The 16,351-nt window shown below is 35.4% G+C and overlaps 1 protein-coding gene across 1 annotated transcript in view; it reads right to left on the bottom strand.

The window, feature by feature from the left end:
• Positions 1 to 16,351, bottom strand: part of Gp210 (nucleoporin 210) — a 134,008-nt gene that overhangs the window by 57,127 nt on the left and 60,530 nt on the right. The window contains exons 13-18 of the mRNA XM_081742649.1: positions 14,084 to 14,276; positions 11,440 to 11,546; positions 9,213 to 9,350; positions 7,175 to 7,276; positions 4,828 to 4,911; positions 1,819 to 1,988 (exon numbers count right to left, since the gene is read on the bottom strand). Of these exons, the coding sequence (XP_081598775.1) occupies positions 1,819 to 1,988; positions 4,828 to 4,911; positions 7,175 to 7,276; positions 9,213 to 9,350; positions 11,440 to 11,546; positions 14,084 to 14,276 (794 nt within the window). The remainder of the gene's footprint in view (positions 1 to 1,818; positions 1,989 to 4,827; positions 4,912 to 7,174; positions 7,277 to 9,212; positions 9,351 to 11,439; positions 11,547 to 14,083; positions 14,277 to 16,351) is intronic.

Below are 16,351 nucleotides of genomic sequence, written 5' to 3'. Positions count from 1 at the left end.
ATGAGATCTAAAACTCGGCACATAGACTTCTAAACAGAAGTATGGAGAAAAACGTATTTTAGCGTTTTTGAAAATACCTCTTTTAAGGGAAGAAAAAGGTAGCAATTTTCATAATATTGAAATTTCCCCTTAGTTATTCACAAAATCCTGAAGCAGAGATTCCTGAAGTTGGAGATGTGGAATTCGGTATAGAAACTCCTAAGTAATGAAACATATGTTACAGCTTCTTCAAAAATTCCGCTTCTAAGGGGATTACTTCTATATCAAAATTTCTCTTTCTTTATTGAGCAAGTGCTCCATTTGGGGACTCGCTTACCTTAAAGAGTAAAATTCGGTATGTAAACTCTTAAATAAAAACAACAAAATATGTGTTTCAGTGTTTTTGAAAATTCCATTCCTGAAAAGGGAAATTGGAAAAATCTGTATTATTAAATAAGAGTACAAGTGACTCACTCATAGAGGTCCAAGCCATACTAATGTATCTAGAAATGTGAGTTTTAGACAGAAAACTCCTTTCATTACGAGAGCAGCAGAAAAAAAAAAAATATGCTAAAGACGGTAAAGGAGATTCAAACGTTTTGTCTAAAATAGAGTACCGCATGAATCTCTGAAGTTAGGAAGGTAAAACTTGACAAACTCCTTATTAAAAATAAGGACACGTGTCACAGGGGATTTTTTTTTTTAATATTACCATTTTAAGCTGAAAGGGACATTTTCTATTTCGTTTAAAGTCCGCATAAAAAAGCAACGTTCTCTGTTGCTTGTGCTTGCATCACAGGAAGACGGCTAAAAGCTTTGAAATGAATTTTAGAACATACTAGTACCTACCTCGAGACAGGTTTCAATGACTTTGATTAAAGGGCCATATCCTATGCAATTCATAATTAATGCGGAAAAAAAAAGAGTATCTCACAAGCCCCTGAAATCAGGAAAATGAAATTCTGTACACAAACTCCTCAAAACAAATAAGTGGACATGTAAACCAGCATTTTTCAAAATTCTGGTTTTAAGAGGGGGGGGAGCAATTTCTATATTTTTTTCGTCACATTGGAATCGACATTGTTTGTGTCTGCATCACGGAAAACAGCTTACTTGCTTGGATTGTGTTTTGGAACAGTTAGTACCTATCTCAAGGGTTTTTAACATGTCATCTTGATCAACAGGTATATTCTAAGAGGGTATTGGAGTTCAAAATTCATGCCAAAAATACAGTATCTTACGATAAGTCAACATCACCTTCAAAAATGCTGACGATGTAAAAAAAAAAAACTACCCCGTGTTAAAGATAAAATGTTCAGTGCTTATTGATCACAAATGCTTGGAGATAAAAAAAGAAAAGAAAAAGAAAGAAAAAATTTTAAAAATAAGAAAATGTCCCACTCTGCTTGCCCCACAGGGCTCCTTATCATGAATCATGAAACCTCGGGGGCCGCCCGAAAGCTTTACATGGAAAGTTATGTAGGTACATCAATGAAATGATCATGCAAAATAAACAACTTTTGTAGGAAAAAGATGTTCGCGTAGGCACTGTTTACGAAATGGGTACCATTTTCCTAACTGTGCAAGAATTTACAATTGAATGACACCCGACACGAGAAAAATGCTATATATATATATATATATATATATATATATAAACTTGCTATTTAAAATTTTCGGGTGATCCTCAGAGAGGATGACCAATAGGGTAAACAGAGGGCTGCATTTGATGCACCCAACCTTTAATCTTTAACAGTTTGCGATTTATAAACACTGAACGTTTTACCTGAAACACCTGGTATATACGTGAAAGTCTTATCAATGGAACGAATTACTTACTTTACATTCAAGATGTTGGATTCCACTATTGGCCGAAGTTCCAACAATCCTAAATCTGGGATGGGAAGGAGATTGCCCATCGTATCATATAAATGTACAATAGCTTCTATACATCTTCCACGTTCCACTTTATCCGCAACATCAACGTGAATGCTACCAACACCGATAATCTGAAAAAATAAAAAATAAATACAACTTGGTTTAATTGTTTGACTGAAAAATACTGTACTTTCTTGTTGAAAATGTAAGATAAGGCTAAAAATATACGTTTAATTCTTTATTCTCTGAAATCTTTTACTAGTTACTTTTAATAGTATTTCTATGCAACCTCTTGTAGTTCCTTTCTCTTTTTGTTTATGTATTAAAAAGAATCGAAAGGCAATTTGGATGTCTTATGCAATAATGAACTGCATAGTAGAATTCCACGTTTTTCATTTATACAAAGGTTGGAACTTTAATAATGGCAACACTGCCTTAGAGATATTCTGCAACGGAATCAAATAATGTGCGTCGTACCACATGTTGGTTACATACCCATCTTACCTCAGCGCAAATGGACTCTCCCGACGTCACGCGCAAGGGTAGTAGACAAAAAGAACAGAGCCAGAAACATACACACATGTATGCGGTCGAAGTAAGGCAAGGTTATTGTTGTCACGATGTTTTCGAAACAACAATGGAGTTGAATAAAAATTGGATGTGCCAGAGGCCATACTGTAAGAGTGTGCCATCAAGGTTTTTACGGGGCTTGCAGGGAATCTGCATTGCATAACAGAACAGTGCCAAGGTTGGTGCGAGGCTTCAAGGAGGGACGCTAAAATGCGGACGACAGCAACGGCCTGGTTGTCCCCATCTTAGTGAAGATGTGAATGCTGTTACCGCGTTACTGGACATTGATCGACGGCATACTATTCGTGAGTTGGCCCAAAAAACAGGATTCGCGCATACGACTATTCTGCATATTCAGAAGGAACGCTTGGGCATGAGAAAAACTGCATCACGATAGATTCCGCGTGAGCTGACGAAAATACAGAAATGGTTTCGATACGACACTAAACTTACTCACTTGGAATTGTACGAGCGGGAAGGGAGTGTTTCATATGCCATATTTTTCATAGGCTGAATGAAACAGGGCCAAATCGTACGAGCCACAACTGAAATTTCAATTAAACAAATGGCCTCATTAAAAGTCAGCACGAAAAACCAAACTTCGTTAGAACTCCAGCAATGTAAAAGTTATGGTGATTTCTTGTGTACGACTGGGATGGTGTAATCCCAACGCATACCGTTCCCCCACATCATAGAGTCAATTTGTTCCTATCTGGAACACAACTTGCTACCAGCATTGAGAAAGAAGCGGCGACACTTCTTGCAAAACTCTCTCACATCAATTCGCAAGACAATGCTCGGGCACATATAGCGCAAGGTGTGATTAATTTATTCGATCGATGGGGCTGCGAAATGCTGCACCATCCATCCTACTCCTCGGACTTAAGCCCTTCTGACTTTGACTTGATTGCAGAACGAATCTCTTCGTGGCATTAATTTCAGAACTGTTTAAGACGTTCTTCAGGCAGCAGACCGGTCCATTAGAACTATCAACACAACAGGTGCTGCTACAGATATTCAACAACTTCTACATTGCTGGCAACGGGTTATACACAATACTGGTGACTAAACTGAAGAACTGTAAACCTTAGAAACACGTATCTATTTTGTACCAGTTGTAAATAAACAGTTGCCAATATTAAAGTTCCAACCCTCGTATATTATTAGATTATTGATTAAAATGTACATAATTCTCAAACTCAGGGGGTGGGGCTGTGATTGCTTCCCCTGTATCTCAAAATGACACCCCTGGCTAATACTTAAGCTCAATGTTTGTGTGGTCATGAGTTCACTTTACGGCGGGAGTACTTCTCTCGGATACATACTGAGAACCAGCATTCTGTGATGGCATACAACAATACTTACTTAGTGAAAAACTGAAGCGTAAAGTTAGTTTGCTGTGAATATTGAGGATGGGAGTATTTCTTTTTAAGCATGACGCGGAAGACGTATATATCAAAAATATCACCCCGGCATTCTCTCTCCGGAAACAAGGAAAATTTCAGACAGGTTGAGAAACATGTTCCCAATCTGAAGCTTTTCCACTGTTAAAGTGACGACACTAATTATTTATCATGACCCAATTACGCAAACTTATCTCTTCTTGTCATTGAACATATCATTACTGTCGTCTGTTGAAGACATTGGGGAAAATTCTATAATTTCATTAGCGTCTAACTTAAAAAAAAAAAAAAAAAAAATCCAAACATGAAACAAATACCAACAGATAGAACTGAACAAAATGCTATGAGTGAGTTTCAACTCTCATGCCTATGCCTATTTTCAAGAAAATAGAGGCTTCTTTTTAAAAACCTAATAATTGATGCTGTGGTAATCACGCTGCCTATTAAATGAAACTGATACTGAAGCATACCCTCGTTATCTCTTCATTATAACTCACCTATATTTAAATTCAACTCTCACTCACATTTTTCAAAACGAGTTAGCTCATGATAAAATTTACGAGAAACGAGTGCGCTCAAGTGAGTTAGCACAAATGAGTGTACTCATTTATAACCCTGGTTATATGACAGATGGACCTAAAGTTTAACATGGAATAAGAACAGTATGAACTCTCACCGGGAATCGAACTCGTCTCCCATGCGCTGAAGATGCCATTGCTAACCATATGAGCAAAAGCGAGCTCTACGAAGTTTCTAGTTTTATGACAAAACTGTAAGATTAACACAAGCAAAATATATATAATAATTTCAGGTAATCTGATGATAAGTAAACATTTAGAAAACGAAAAGTGAAAGTATAAAAAAAAAAAAAAAAAGAAATGAAGGAAATTGTTTTGACTGTGACTTTGTTTGAAAACAGCAAAGCAAATAGAAAATAGCAAAGGAATAAGTGTATGGAACACATTTATAAAACTTTGAATGCTACATGATAAATTACCTGGATTTCAGCTACAGCAGGCTTGGAAACAAGGCACAAGTCAACGAGAGCCAATTTTAATATTCCATCTGATTTCGGGGTAACCTAGAAATAGAAAATAGAAATCATTGGTACATGATATTTTCCAGTGTTAATTATAAATAATACACGAGAAAAAAATGTGTCTTTCTTATTCATGGATAACTCACATACGATATATATATACAGTGAAACCTCTCTAAAGCGGACAGCTGTGGGGAATCAAAAATTGTCCGCTATAGAGAGGTGTCCGCCTTAGAGAGGTTTCAATATTTTCTTACGTAAATTAATAAACAAGGTTATATGCAATTAGAAAAAAATGCATGAATCACGTATTTATAAATATTACCAAAATGTTACTGTACCTGCATTATCTTGCGCCATCCAATTCGAGGCGCAACATGGGAATAAGATGTTATAGTTCTCTGCACTTTACACTTATCGCTATTTACTACGTGTTCGGTGTGTTGCTTTAATTTGTGAGTTAATTGCAGTCCAGCAATGACTTTTTTAAAAAAGACAATATGCGTACCCGTGGTCAAAAATACCAAACTTATCTTCTGCTTGGTTAGAGATTCCAGCGGGACCAGGGTTGGCAAAAACCATGGTTTTTATTTAAAAACCCAAAAAAACAGTTTTTTTTTTTTTTTTGGTTTAAACCAGGTTTTTATGGTTTAAATAATTTCCTTTATATATTCATATCATATATGGACAGAAATAAGTTTGTTTCGCCTTGATGTTATTATGCAACAACTGGGTTATGCTGGAAGGGGTCACATAAGCTTAAAGCGGAATAAAAACCGCTTCTCGAGTTACATCCGAGAGAAATTGTCCTCCATTTGAACTCGGAACCAGGACTAATTAGCCACAAATGCGATACGTCTGCCGACTCACTCATGAAGGAATCCTGATAAAAAAAATACGTTGTACTGATCTTTACATGCTTCTTAATATAACTGTCAAGAGTCATTTCAGAAGGACAAAAAGATAAACAGTTGTACAAGTGAAACCATTACACAGAATTACATATGAACAATTTCAAAGTACTACGGAGTACAGAAGAACTAATTTAGTTCAAGTTAGTTAACAACGACTTTTATTGGTCCAAATTAAAGAAATACACCGACTTAATCTGCATATCAATAAGAAAAGTGAATAAAAATACGAATTATTTGAGTCCACTTTGACTCAGACTCATTTATACATAAATAGATACCAAAGATACTTATTTCACTAAATGCCTCTCGCAGGGTCTGTATGACTCCCCCCCCCCACACACACACACAAAAAGTACGGCATTTTCGATGTATTTTATCAATAGTAAACATTGAAACGAAACAATATTTAGAATTTTTCTTCGATTGCAATTACATAACAATAATGACAACTACAAAAAATCACACAACAAACATTTATAAACTTATAAAAAAAAAGTTGCTTTTGTAGTATAATCTTTTTGAGTAATGAATGGGGAATTTAGGTCTGAATATAATACGAATAATATACGGGAGTGAAACGTGATAACCCACAAATGTGTGTTCATCAAGATTTTACAAACACTTACCCTTTTACGAACATTTTTTTGTTTTTTGGTTTAAACCAGTTGGTTTTATTAAAAAAACCAGCTGGTTTAAACCTTGGTTTAAACCATGGTTTAAACCACCTTGGTTTAAACCAACCAACCCTGAGCGGGACAGTAGAATGAAGTCATTCCAAACAGTGGGCAGCTGCCAATCACTTTTGTTTCTGAAGCAGGTTGAGTGGGACTGGAATGCAAGCAAAGGATATAAGGATGTTGTGAAACAGATGCCCTTCCTCTGGGTTGCTGAACAGACAGTTGAGGAGGCAAAATGTTGTCACATCCACATGTTCTTCCTTGGTGACATACGTATGAATTACTAAAAGTGTACTTTTACTGCACTTTCCAACTTGTTTCTAGAGAAAGTGTCCGTAATACGGAGGTAAATAATACCTATAAAAGACAAGAAAGACTGTCCGTGTCCGTACTAGAGAGTGTCCGCTTTAGAGAGGTTTGCCAATATGTTTTTTTCCTATTACAGTGTTTGGGGATTACAAAATATGTTCGTTATCGGAGGTGTCCGCTTTACAGAGGTGTCCGTTAGTAGAGGTTTCACTGTATATATATATATATATATATGAATAAACGTACACAAAACCTCCAATGAAACTATTTTTAATATCCATATTTTTTCATGTATATATAATAAAGAAACTTAAAACGAATACTCATGAATATTATTACTGTACTTATCTGTTAAGGATTTATGTCGTTTACCTTCTGATTTCCTACTCAAGTTAAGAAACTCACCTCAACTGTTCTTGTACTTTCAACATAACGAACATCAGCAATAGTTTCCGAGCTTAGTACAAATTCATAATACCCAGATCCTTGGCTTACTTCTAGGTACATCTGAAATAATAAATTACATCATGAAAATATCGTATTTTATACATCTTTTACTATAATTCTACTCGTTTTTACTAGTAATTCTATAAATTGATAAGAAAAAGAATCAAACCAAGTAAAAATTGTAACGTAAGTTCAATGCTTTAGGTGGCGTTGTGTAAGTTTTTGATACTTACAAGGGAACACCTTATATTGATAGTAGCATTGCCCAATCAAACAATGCTCAATCGATAGAGGAGTGAAGAAAAGTGAGAAATCCTAAGTTTTACGGGCCGACACCCAGAAACACAGAAGATACAGAGGGAAGAAGGATCTACAATCATGTGAAGATAGCAATGCAAAAGATACACTGACACAGAAAGAACTTCAAAATGGTTAAAGTAATCAAAATGACATTTACACAATATAGTAAGCAAACATTGTGCCCACAGACATGCTCAATAACATCATATGTAATGCAGTGTTTCCAACTGACCACAAAATGAAGTTTTGTTAAATGGCACGGAACACAAAATATAACATCTAGAAAATCTAGTCTCCGAGCTTAGTACAGTATGGACTGTAGATCCATACCTGTGCAAGTCTTGATGTACAGTGTTGCCAACGTTTGAAGATAGGACTATATAAATCTTGGATATAGAAGAGTACATACAGTACACGATTAGTTCGTTATATTTGTACTTCAGTGATTATATTCTTGTTTGTGGTTTCATATTTTTGTTTCAACTAGTTCGAATCGTGTACTGTATGACTCTTCTACATCCAAGATTCATATAGACTTATTTTCAAACGTTGGCAACACTGCATATCATGAATTCAGAGGTATGGTTATACTCATAATTAGATTTTCTAGAACATACTATCTGAGATTTTTTTTTTTTTTTTAAGTTTTCCTCGGACCTACAACGCAAATCGGGGATGGCTCCTCTAACATATAGACAAGATCGACTTTCTTTCAAATTTTCTTGGCATCTTTTATTGCCAATATATTAGATAGTGGTTCTAATAATTGTGTTTAGAACTTTAATACATAATAAAGGGCCAATGTAATGTTGCTAAAAAATATGTGTTGGGTTCCGTAAATCATATAGCTCTAAATGTTATGATACTTACATATAGAAGTTACTGACTTTAACAGTAAGAACAAGAAAACTGTAATTTGTTGGGTGCAGTTTCGATTATGTAAATGAAGCCCAGACCGGTGCCCAATTTCATACAAAACACGTGTTTGAATTATTACTTTTAGAAAACAGTGACGTGCCTTTCTTGAAATTTCTTGCTCAACTACTGATGTACGTGAAATACGGTATATTATTTCTTTATGTAGATCTAGAAGTTAAATTATTTTTTAAAGGAAACTACAAAATAATTACATTTATTGTAATATTAATGTTATGTTCGACAATGTAATATTATGTTCTACAATTTAATTTTGATATCTTAATCAATAACTGTTACGTCCTGTATATCAGAGTGGAATTTTGTACACATAGCATAAGATGCAACAAATATGTTAGTCTTACCATATCCAAACAAATTTAAGGAAATCATTAGTTCAATCAAATTAACTTCATATGAATTACCACGAGCAATTACCAAATACCTACTTAGATTCAAGTACTGTTCTAGAACATTTTCATTGCTTTTAGAATTCTGCGCATCACATACCATTGTCTTCCACTGCATACCAATAATATAACTAATAAACTCATTTCAGACAAGTAAGAAAGTAATAAATAATCGAAACCATGAAAAATCAACACTGTAACACAAAATACTAAATTTACCTAACATACTTAGAATTTGGTTATGTAGATTTCGAATCATTTAAAACGATGACCATTAAACATAGTTAAATATCTTCTTTAAAATTTTAGTAAACAAGACATAAAACTCTTTATAATCACTAGAAAAAGTAAACATGTATTAAATTGCTTACCTTATTATTGGGATGATTATATATGGCGGTTTTATTAGGCGTAATTACAGTGTCATTCACGAAAATAACGGTAAGGACATATTTTATATCCGGCGTTACTTCTTCTCCTTTCTCGTTCTCCACACCAAATGGAGGCCACTGAAAACAAAATAAATCAGAAAGATATAAAAGGTTAAATTATTTATCTTGCTTCTGATATACGGTATATAGTAATGGAAAAATTAATACCAATTCCATGTAATTTTATGTATTTACAAGGTTTAACAAGAAGTTCCTACATAAGTAAGCATAAACATACACTAAAATATACAACAATTTAAAAAAAAAATATATGCACAATGCAAATTACGGTATAAAAGTTACCTATATCTGCAACAACGGGTGATACTTTATACAATGTTACGTAAATGAAATGCAAATCAGCTTTTCCAAATTTTCATTTCATGGTCGACCCGGTCTAACTTACTGTGAGGGCCTGTTCGACTGTTTAGTCAACCCCTCAATTGTGCAGTATCATTCTTCTATCTATTCTCGTTGTGTAGGTGCTCAGGATTACGCAGATGGAGTGCTGAAGTTGTTAAACATGTAGTGAAACTTTTTGTCAGTTCTGAAATTCAAATCTATACACTAAAAGTTCTGTTCTTCTTTACATAAATGCTTGTACTGAGTGTATTTTAGAAGAAAAGTCATGCAATTTACATCGGACATAGAATGGGGAAAAGGTGTGACATAACACCAACAAAACCCAGTAAAATTCGAACATTAAATGAGTGTGGCAAAACCAATCCTGAAATTAAGCGGATTGTGGAAGTTCATAAAAGCACAGGAGGTAGATAGTTGGCTACGATTCGGGAAGTGGGGTGCATAAAAAGTGGAAGAATTGGTAGATGTGGTCGGAAAGTGTAATCCATTGTGCGTGCTCCTTTCCATGGACATGACGGTACAGTCACAAGCTCCTGCTTCGACCTTGTCAAACAGATCCACGCCTCATCAAGAGTAATGACATCACGCCATATGTCACCCGTTACGTAGCGCTCACACAGACATTTGTTATGGGCTTTTGTGCCTTTGGTCTGTTAAAACTGAACATCTGAAATGTCGAGTCACAACATTTGAGGAACTATGAAAAGTATCCAAGGACTAGTGGGCTAATGTGGATTAGGCTGTGCTGAATAGAAGCCTTTTCCAATGCAAACTCCGATGTCATGCAATTGTTCATCGTTAGGGCCATCATACGGAACTTGATCGGTAGCGGAAAAGGAGTTTTACAACCTAAGGTAAGCGAGTGCAATTTACTACACTAAAAATTAAGATTAGAAAAAATAGGGACGAAAGAACAAATGCAATACGTTTTCATTAAGATACGTCAGTTCTCTCAATGGTCCTGGATTTATTTATATATATATATATATATATATATATATATCTGAATATACAGAATTCGGAAAAAAGAACTACGATTTGTTTGTTAATTTCACTTCAGATGAAAGTCTGGAAGAAAACAGGAAGATTGTGGAGTGGATGAAAATGTATTAATCACCACGATCACTTCAATCGGCATCAATGTCACCAGACAAGTCTGTGTGACTCCTGGTTATGGAAGATGGTAAAGAAGTGTGTGTACGCAACGAAACTGCCTGGCATACACGACCACCAACTAAGAATTATCCAGATGATTCTCTCTATACAGCTATACACATGTGCCAAGGACTTAATAGTCGACCATATACAGGGCAGGATTAATCCATCTGGAGGCCCGGAGCTTTATCTTTATATATATAAAGTGGTCCCTGCTGACGTCACCTAATACATTTCTGTGAAAGTATAGTAGGAAAGTTAAGGGAATGTGTTTTACATTTTTGATCATATTTTATTTTATGTTGATGATTGTATCTTTATGATTCTTTTTAGATACAAGTTGAGATTTTGATCAGAGTGCAGGCCCCTGTCCACCTGGAGGCCTAGAGCTGTAGCTCCCTAAGCCCCCCCCCCCCCACCTTAATCCGATCCTTACCGCATGTTGATATGAATTAACCATGGTGATTAATAGGTTGAAAGGATTTAATCAATCTGTATGTTCCGTATTTCAAGCTTTTCTTTCTTATAAAAACCTTTAAAAAAAACATACCGTATATATTTACATATTAATTGTAGAAAAAAAAAGCTAAAACATTACTGTACACTACGCCTTGATAGTAAGTTCTAAAAGTAAAAACGTAAGAATTACCTCTGGTTTAATGTTCATATCTTCTAACATGGCAACGTGATAACCAATTACAGCACAAGTTACTTCCAAAATACCGATTACTCCTTTCGTTTGAATCACTTGATATGCTACAAGAAAAATAAAGCATGTTTTCAACATCACAATTTAAGAAAGGTATTGCATTTTTTAAGCCAGGATAAGCGAAGATTAACTAGTGATACTTTAAGTGTTATTTACAATGAAAACAACGTGTAACCATTAGAAGTAATCTAAAAACTCAAAGATGAATGATGGACATTGTATTAAATTCCAACTACATCAAACACTTTTAAAATTACTGTTTTTCCCTCCATTTTTTTTCTTTTAGAGATATTAAATATAAAGGTAAAGGGTTAAAAAATATTTTATTTAAATAGGACAACTATTACAAAAGAAAGGCTAGGTTGGGAATTCCACAATTAGTAATTTTTCGCTGATTCTCTTTACAAAGTCCTCGTTTGGAGTTTACACATAGAGCCCTCGGGTCCATTAGGACCCATTATAGATTGTCTTTTTTTCTTGTGTGCGCTTAAATGTTGGAGTAATAACCCAAATTATTTCATGTACGTGTTATCGTTAAAACATCTTGACTTGTGTACTAAAATCTTACACATTGTACAAGGGCGTAGGATTGAAATCTGCACATCACTGCTACACCCTTGTACAAATTGTGAGTAGTTTTATATATACTCATGCACAGGTCGTTAGAAATATTGATTTATGTAATAAACTTTCGTTTATATTTCGTTCGTAGTCCTATGTACATATGCTAACATGGTAGCTTTACGTAATTACTTGTTGAGAATATTTAAACTAAACCAAGAAATAATGTTATAGAAAATGCTAATTCAATATTTCCCACCGAGCACAAATGCACACACACACACAAACATACAATAAATCTGAAAGAGTATGTCCATAGACAGTTGAAATATTATGGTTTGTAATGTAAATGGAAGGATTTGAAACATATCCGCGAAAATATGGAGAGATAAAGACGGTGGTGTAACTGCAGGGGGTGGGGGGTGGGGCATTAGACTGGACAGACATCAATATTATATCCAATATATTGCAATATATAATGCAAATTATGCATATTGTAGTGTCCCACGTGATTATGTTTACAGACACCCAACATACACTCCTATTTGTAAACAACAACCACGTGCACCTTACTGTGGAGTATTACACCTGCAGATGACGGATGTGACAGTGACACCATTGGTCACAGCACCATCGCCTCATCTGTATCGCCTATATAACCGAAAGGATTCCATGGACAGCAGTCAGTTTCTGCAGTTGTAACTTAATATAATAACGAGCTATAGTAGATTTTCGGCTATTCGGTCTAGTTAAAAAAAAAAAAAAAAAAAAAGTCCGTACTATTTTTTTTTTTTTTCCTTTTTAATAATCTGTTCGATTTTCAACACCTTCACGAAAACATGACTTTAACAGGGAGATACAGTAACCTATCAAGAAGTTCTTTAAACACAAACCTGTATAAGTTTTGACTTTTTTATCGTGCCTACCTTGTTCCATTTGTGTAATTGATTGATGAACTGTAAAATAAGCTTTCTTTTTAATTAGGAATACAATTTAATATTGTATATATGTACAATGTAAAATTGTATGTATGTAAAATGTATGTATTGTATGTAAAATTGTAAGTTTTAACGTTTTGTTTGTTTTAAAATTGTAAATATGTACAGTATGAAAAGTGTAGTGTGTTTCCTGGAATTAAGTTAGATCCTGTCATAATCATCTCAGGTCAGCAATCTCTTGATTGGTTTGACGCATCTTTCTCCACCCTTCTCTATCCTGGGCCAGACTTTTAGTTTCTTTCTAGCTTTTCTTCACTATATCTTGTATTATTTTCAGACAGACATTCAGTAAAATTTATCTAAAAATGTGTACGATCTTTATATTCCTTTTCTGTAATACTTTTTTAAAAACGTACAGTATATAACAAACATTTATAAAGTACTAACTTATGAAATTAAAAAAATAATAATAGCAGGTTTTGGTATAAATGGTGTATTTTTAAAGGTGAGTAAGGCAAAGGAAGTGAGAATAAAGAACTCCGGTCAATCCGATGTGCTCTTCCGCAACATTAACCACTTACGTGCGTAATACCTGGAAAATTTTGTTGTAGGAGTGGCGTTGCCCGTAATATTACGCATACCGCTTTTTAGGCATAGGGTAGTAACCTGTAATAAAACGAAAATTTGTTTTGTTTTTCTTGTGATCTCCGTATAGCGTTAAATCTTATATTATTCTGCCTTAACAGCGGAAATACCCAATAATAAAACGCTTCATATATATAAACACGCATCCGATCGTTCTCAGGACAGCGTGGTATACAAATACAACACCTGGACGGAGAGGACGGGTGTAGTTTATAAGCCTCATTTACGTTTGTCAAATAGGTCATTCGATACCCAATCAAGGCTTGGGTGGCCTCTCGGAAGCTCATTCTTTTGCGTATCTGAAGAAAGATTGATAGTAAAGTATTAAATATGTTAACTTCTGATACAATATATGCTTAATTTAACCATTATATTTTTCATATTATTCTGGTGCAATACTACGACTATCGAAATATAACTAAAACTAAACACAGTCATACTTCTTCCTGGAAGAACAACGCCACTTTCCACAACATGCTCCATCAGTGCACTTCCCTGTTTCAAGGGAGTCGCTAGACTAGGTTGAGACAGAATCCATTCCAAGTACAAAGACGTTATGTTGTCGAACTTGCGTCCCAAGGAATCTTTCACTATAACAGTCAGTTCTACATCATTGTAACTCTGAGCAACAATCTGAAATAAATAATAATAAATACATGTCGTGAAATTTATGTTAAACTTATGTCTCAGAATTTACAAATATGAGAAACCTGCATTCCAAGATTGGATTTTATTACGTATTAGGCTCACTAATTTAAAACCGAAGAACTAACAAGATTTATTACGATAAAATGATTTTTACATTTTCTATTCCGAATACTAATACTACCACCGCTAATAATAATACATAACAAGACCTAACTGTCTTGATTAGAAAGCTCTTGTTGCAAATCTATTGAATATGGTACTAAGGATATCGTAGAGCTTTGAACAGTACAGCACACGGCCAATGGGCTACAGTAGTAGATCTAAGTACTAGTAAGACAATTGATTATAAAATGAACACTTTTTGCAGTACCTTTGTAAATAAGATGTCAGGAATAGCATTAACTCAAAATATTTTTTGTTTCTCCCCTACAGGTTCTAACATTCACTCCTTGTTCCGTTAGGGGGCAGTAAATTCAAGATGACGTTTGCCAAACAGCAACGCTGCTGGTGTGTTTTGGAATTTCACTCAACAAAGAGTGCTGTGTCTGTACAACGTACGTTCAGAAGCAAATTTGATATGAAACCACCTACGGACAAGTTAATTTTGAAGTGGTACAATGGTTTCGTAGAAGAAGGGCGCATCTGTGACAAGAAAAGAGGACATGACGGCCGACCACCAGTGCCGCAACAAGTTGTTGATCGCGTGAGAGAAACTTTTGTACGAAGCCTTAAGAAATCTGTGTGCAAAAATAGCCAAGAACTACAAATCCAAAGCAGCACGATTAGCACGATGCAAACACTTGCACTTTTGTCCATATGAACTGCAATTGGTGCAGAAGTTGAAACCTGAAGACCATCCATAGCGACTCCGACTGTTCGGATCTCCAGCAATTACTCGAAAATGATGACAACCTGATGCCCAAGATCATATTCAGTGATGAAGCAGGCGTTCACCTGCATGGAAAGGTCAACAGACACAGTGTGCGAATATGGAAATCTGAGAATTCCCACGCCTCGCTGGAGGTGAAACGTCATTCACTCAAGTGTTACAGACGAATTACAGAAGCTATCAACACAATCATGCCAGATATGCTTCGAAGAGTGTGAAGTGAGCTTGATTATCGAATAGATGTTTGCCACGTAACAAGTGGAGCCCACATCCAGTGCCTGTAATCTATATATATAAAAGAGAACGTACAAATCCTTTGTCCGCTCATCACGCTAATACGGCTGAACCAATTTCTTTTATTTTTGGGGGGTTATTAGGATTTGGACCCTAGATGGTTTTTATCATATCACTTTAATTTTCAATTACCAGTGTCTTGAGATAATTGACCATTCAGGTGTCCATTACGTACAAATCCTTTATTAGTTCATCATAGGTATAAAAATAAACGTATGTATATGCAACCCGCATGACCGTGTCACTCGGCGGGTTAACATAAATGACAGGCGTTATAATGGTTTTTATCATATCACTTGAAAGCGAAAAAGTAAAAATTATCTAAGTAACAAAGTTTATTGCGTTCGGGGGTGACCGCAGCGAAGCGGGGCGGGTTAACATAAATGACAGGCGATATAATGTTAACATTTACTGCAATCTTCTATGGTTTTTATCATATCACTTGAAAGCGAAAAAGTAAAAATTATCTAAGTAACAAAGTTTATTGCGTTCCGGGGTGACCGCAGCGAAGCGGGGTGAACGCTGCTAGTGAACATATATTACATGAAACTTTTGTGTTGATATACCTTTAGGCAAAAATGAACACAAAATTTCAAAAGGTTTTCATTTTATAACCAATTAAAATCACTGAAAGTTAAACATCTTGTCGTATGTGTTGTACGGGTTGCCTAAATTCAAACTGGCAGACAAGAAAACAGTATTATGAACCAAGAAATACAGGGTCGTATCCAGAAGTAGTAGGAAGGACTGATTTTTTCCTGCGCGCGCGGAGCAATGTAGGGGGGCTGCAAGGCCGGATGTTATGGAGGGAGCCTTGGGAACAGGTGTCGACCGGCGGCAGTCGCCTGCGTGCGTTAGTTGAGTGTGGACTACTGTG

This window comes from Thermobia domestica, chromosome 16 (assembly GCF_964235325.1).
Source record: "Thermobia domestica chromosome 16, izTheDome1.hap1.1, whole genome shotgun sequence".
NCBI classification, from domain to species: domain Eukaryota; kingdom Metazoa; phylum Arthropoda; class Insecta; order Zygentoma; family Lepismatidae; genus Thermobia; species Thermobia domestica.
This window is presented reverse-complemented; position numbering and strand designations above follow the sequence as displayed.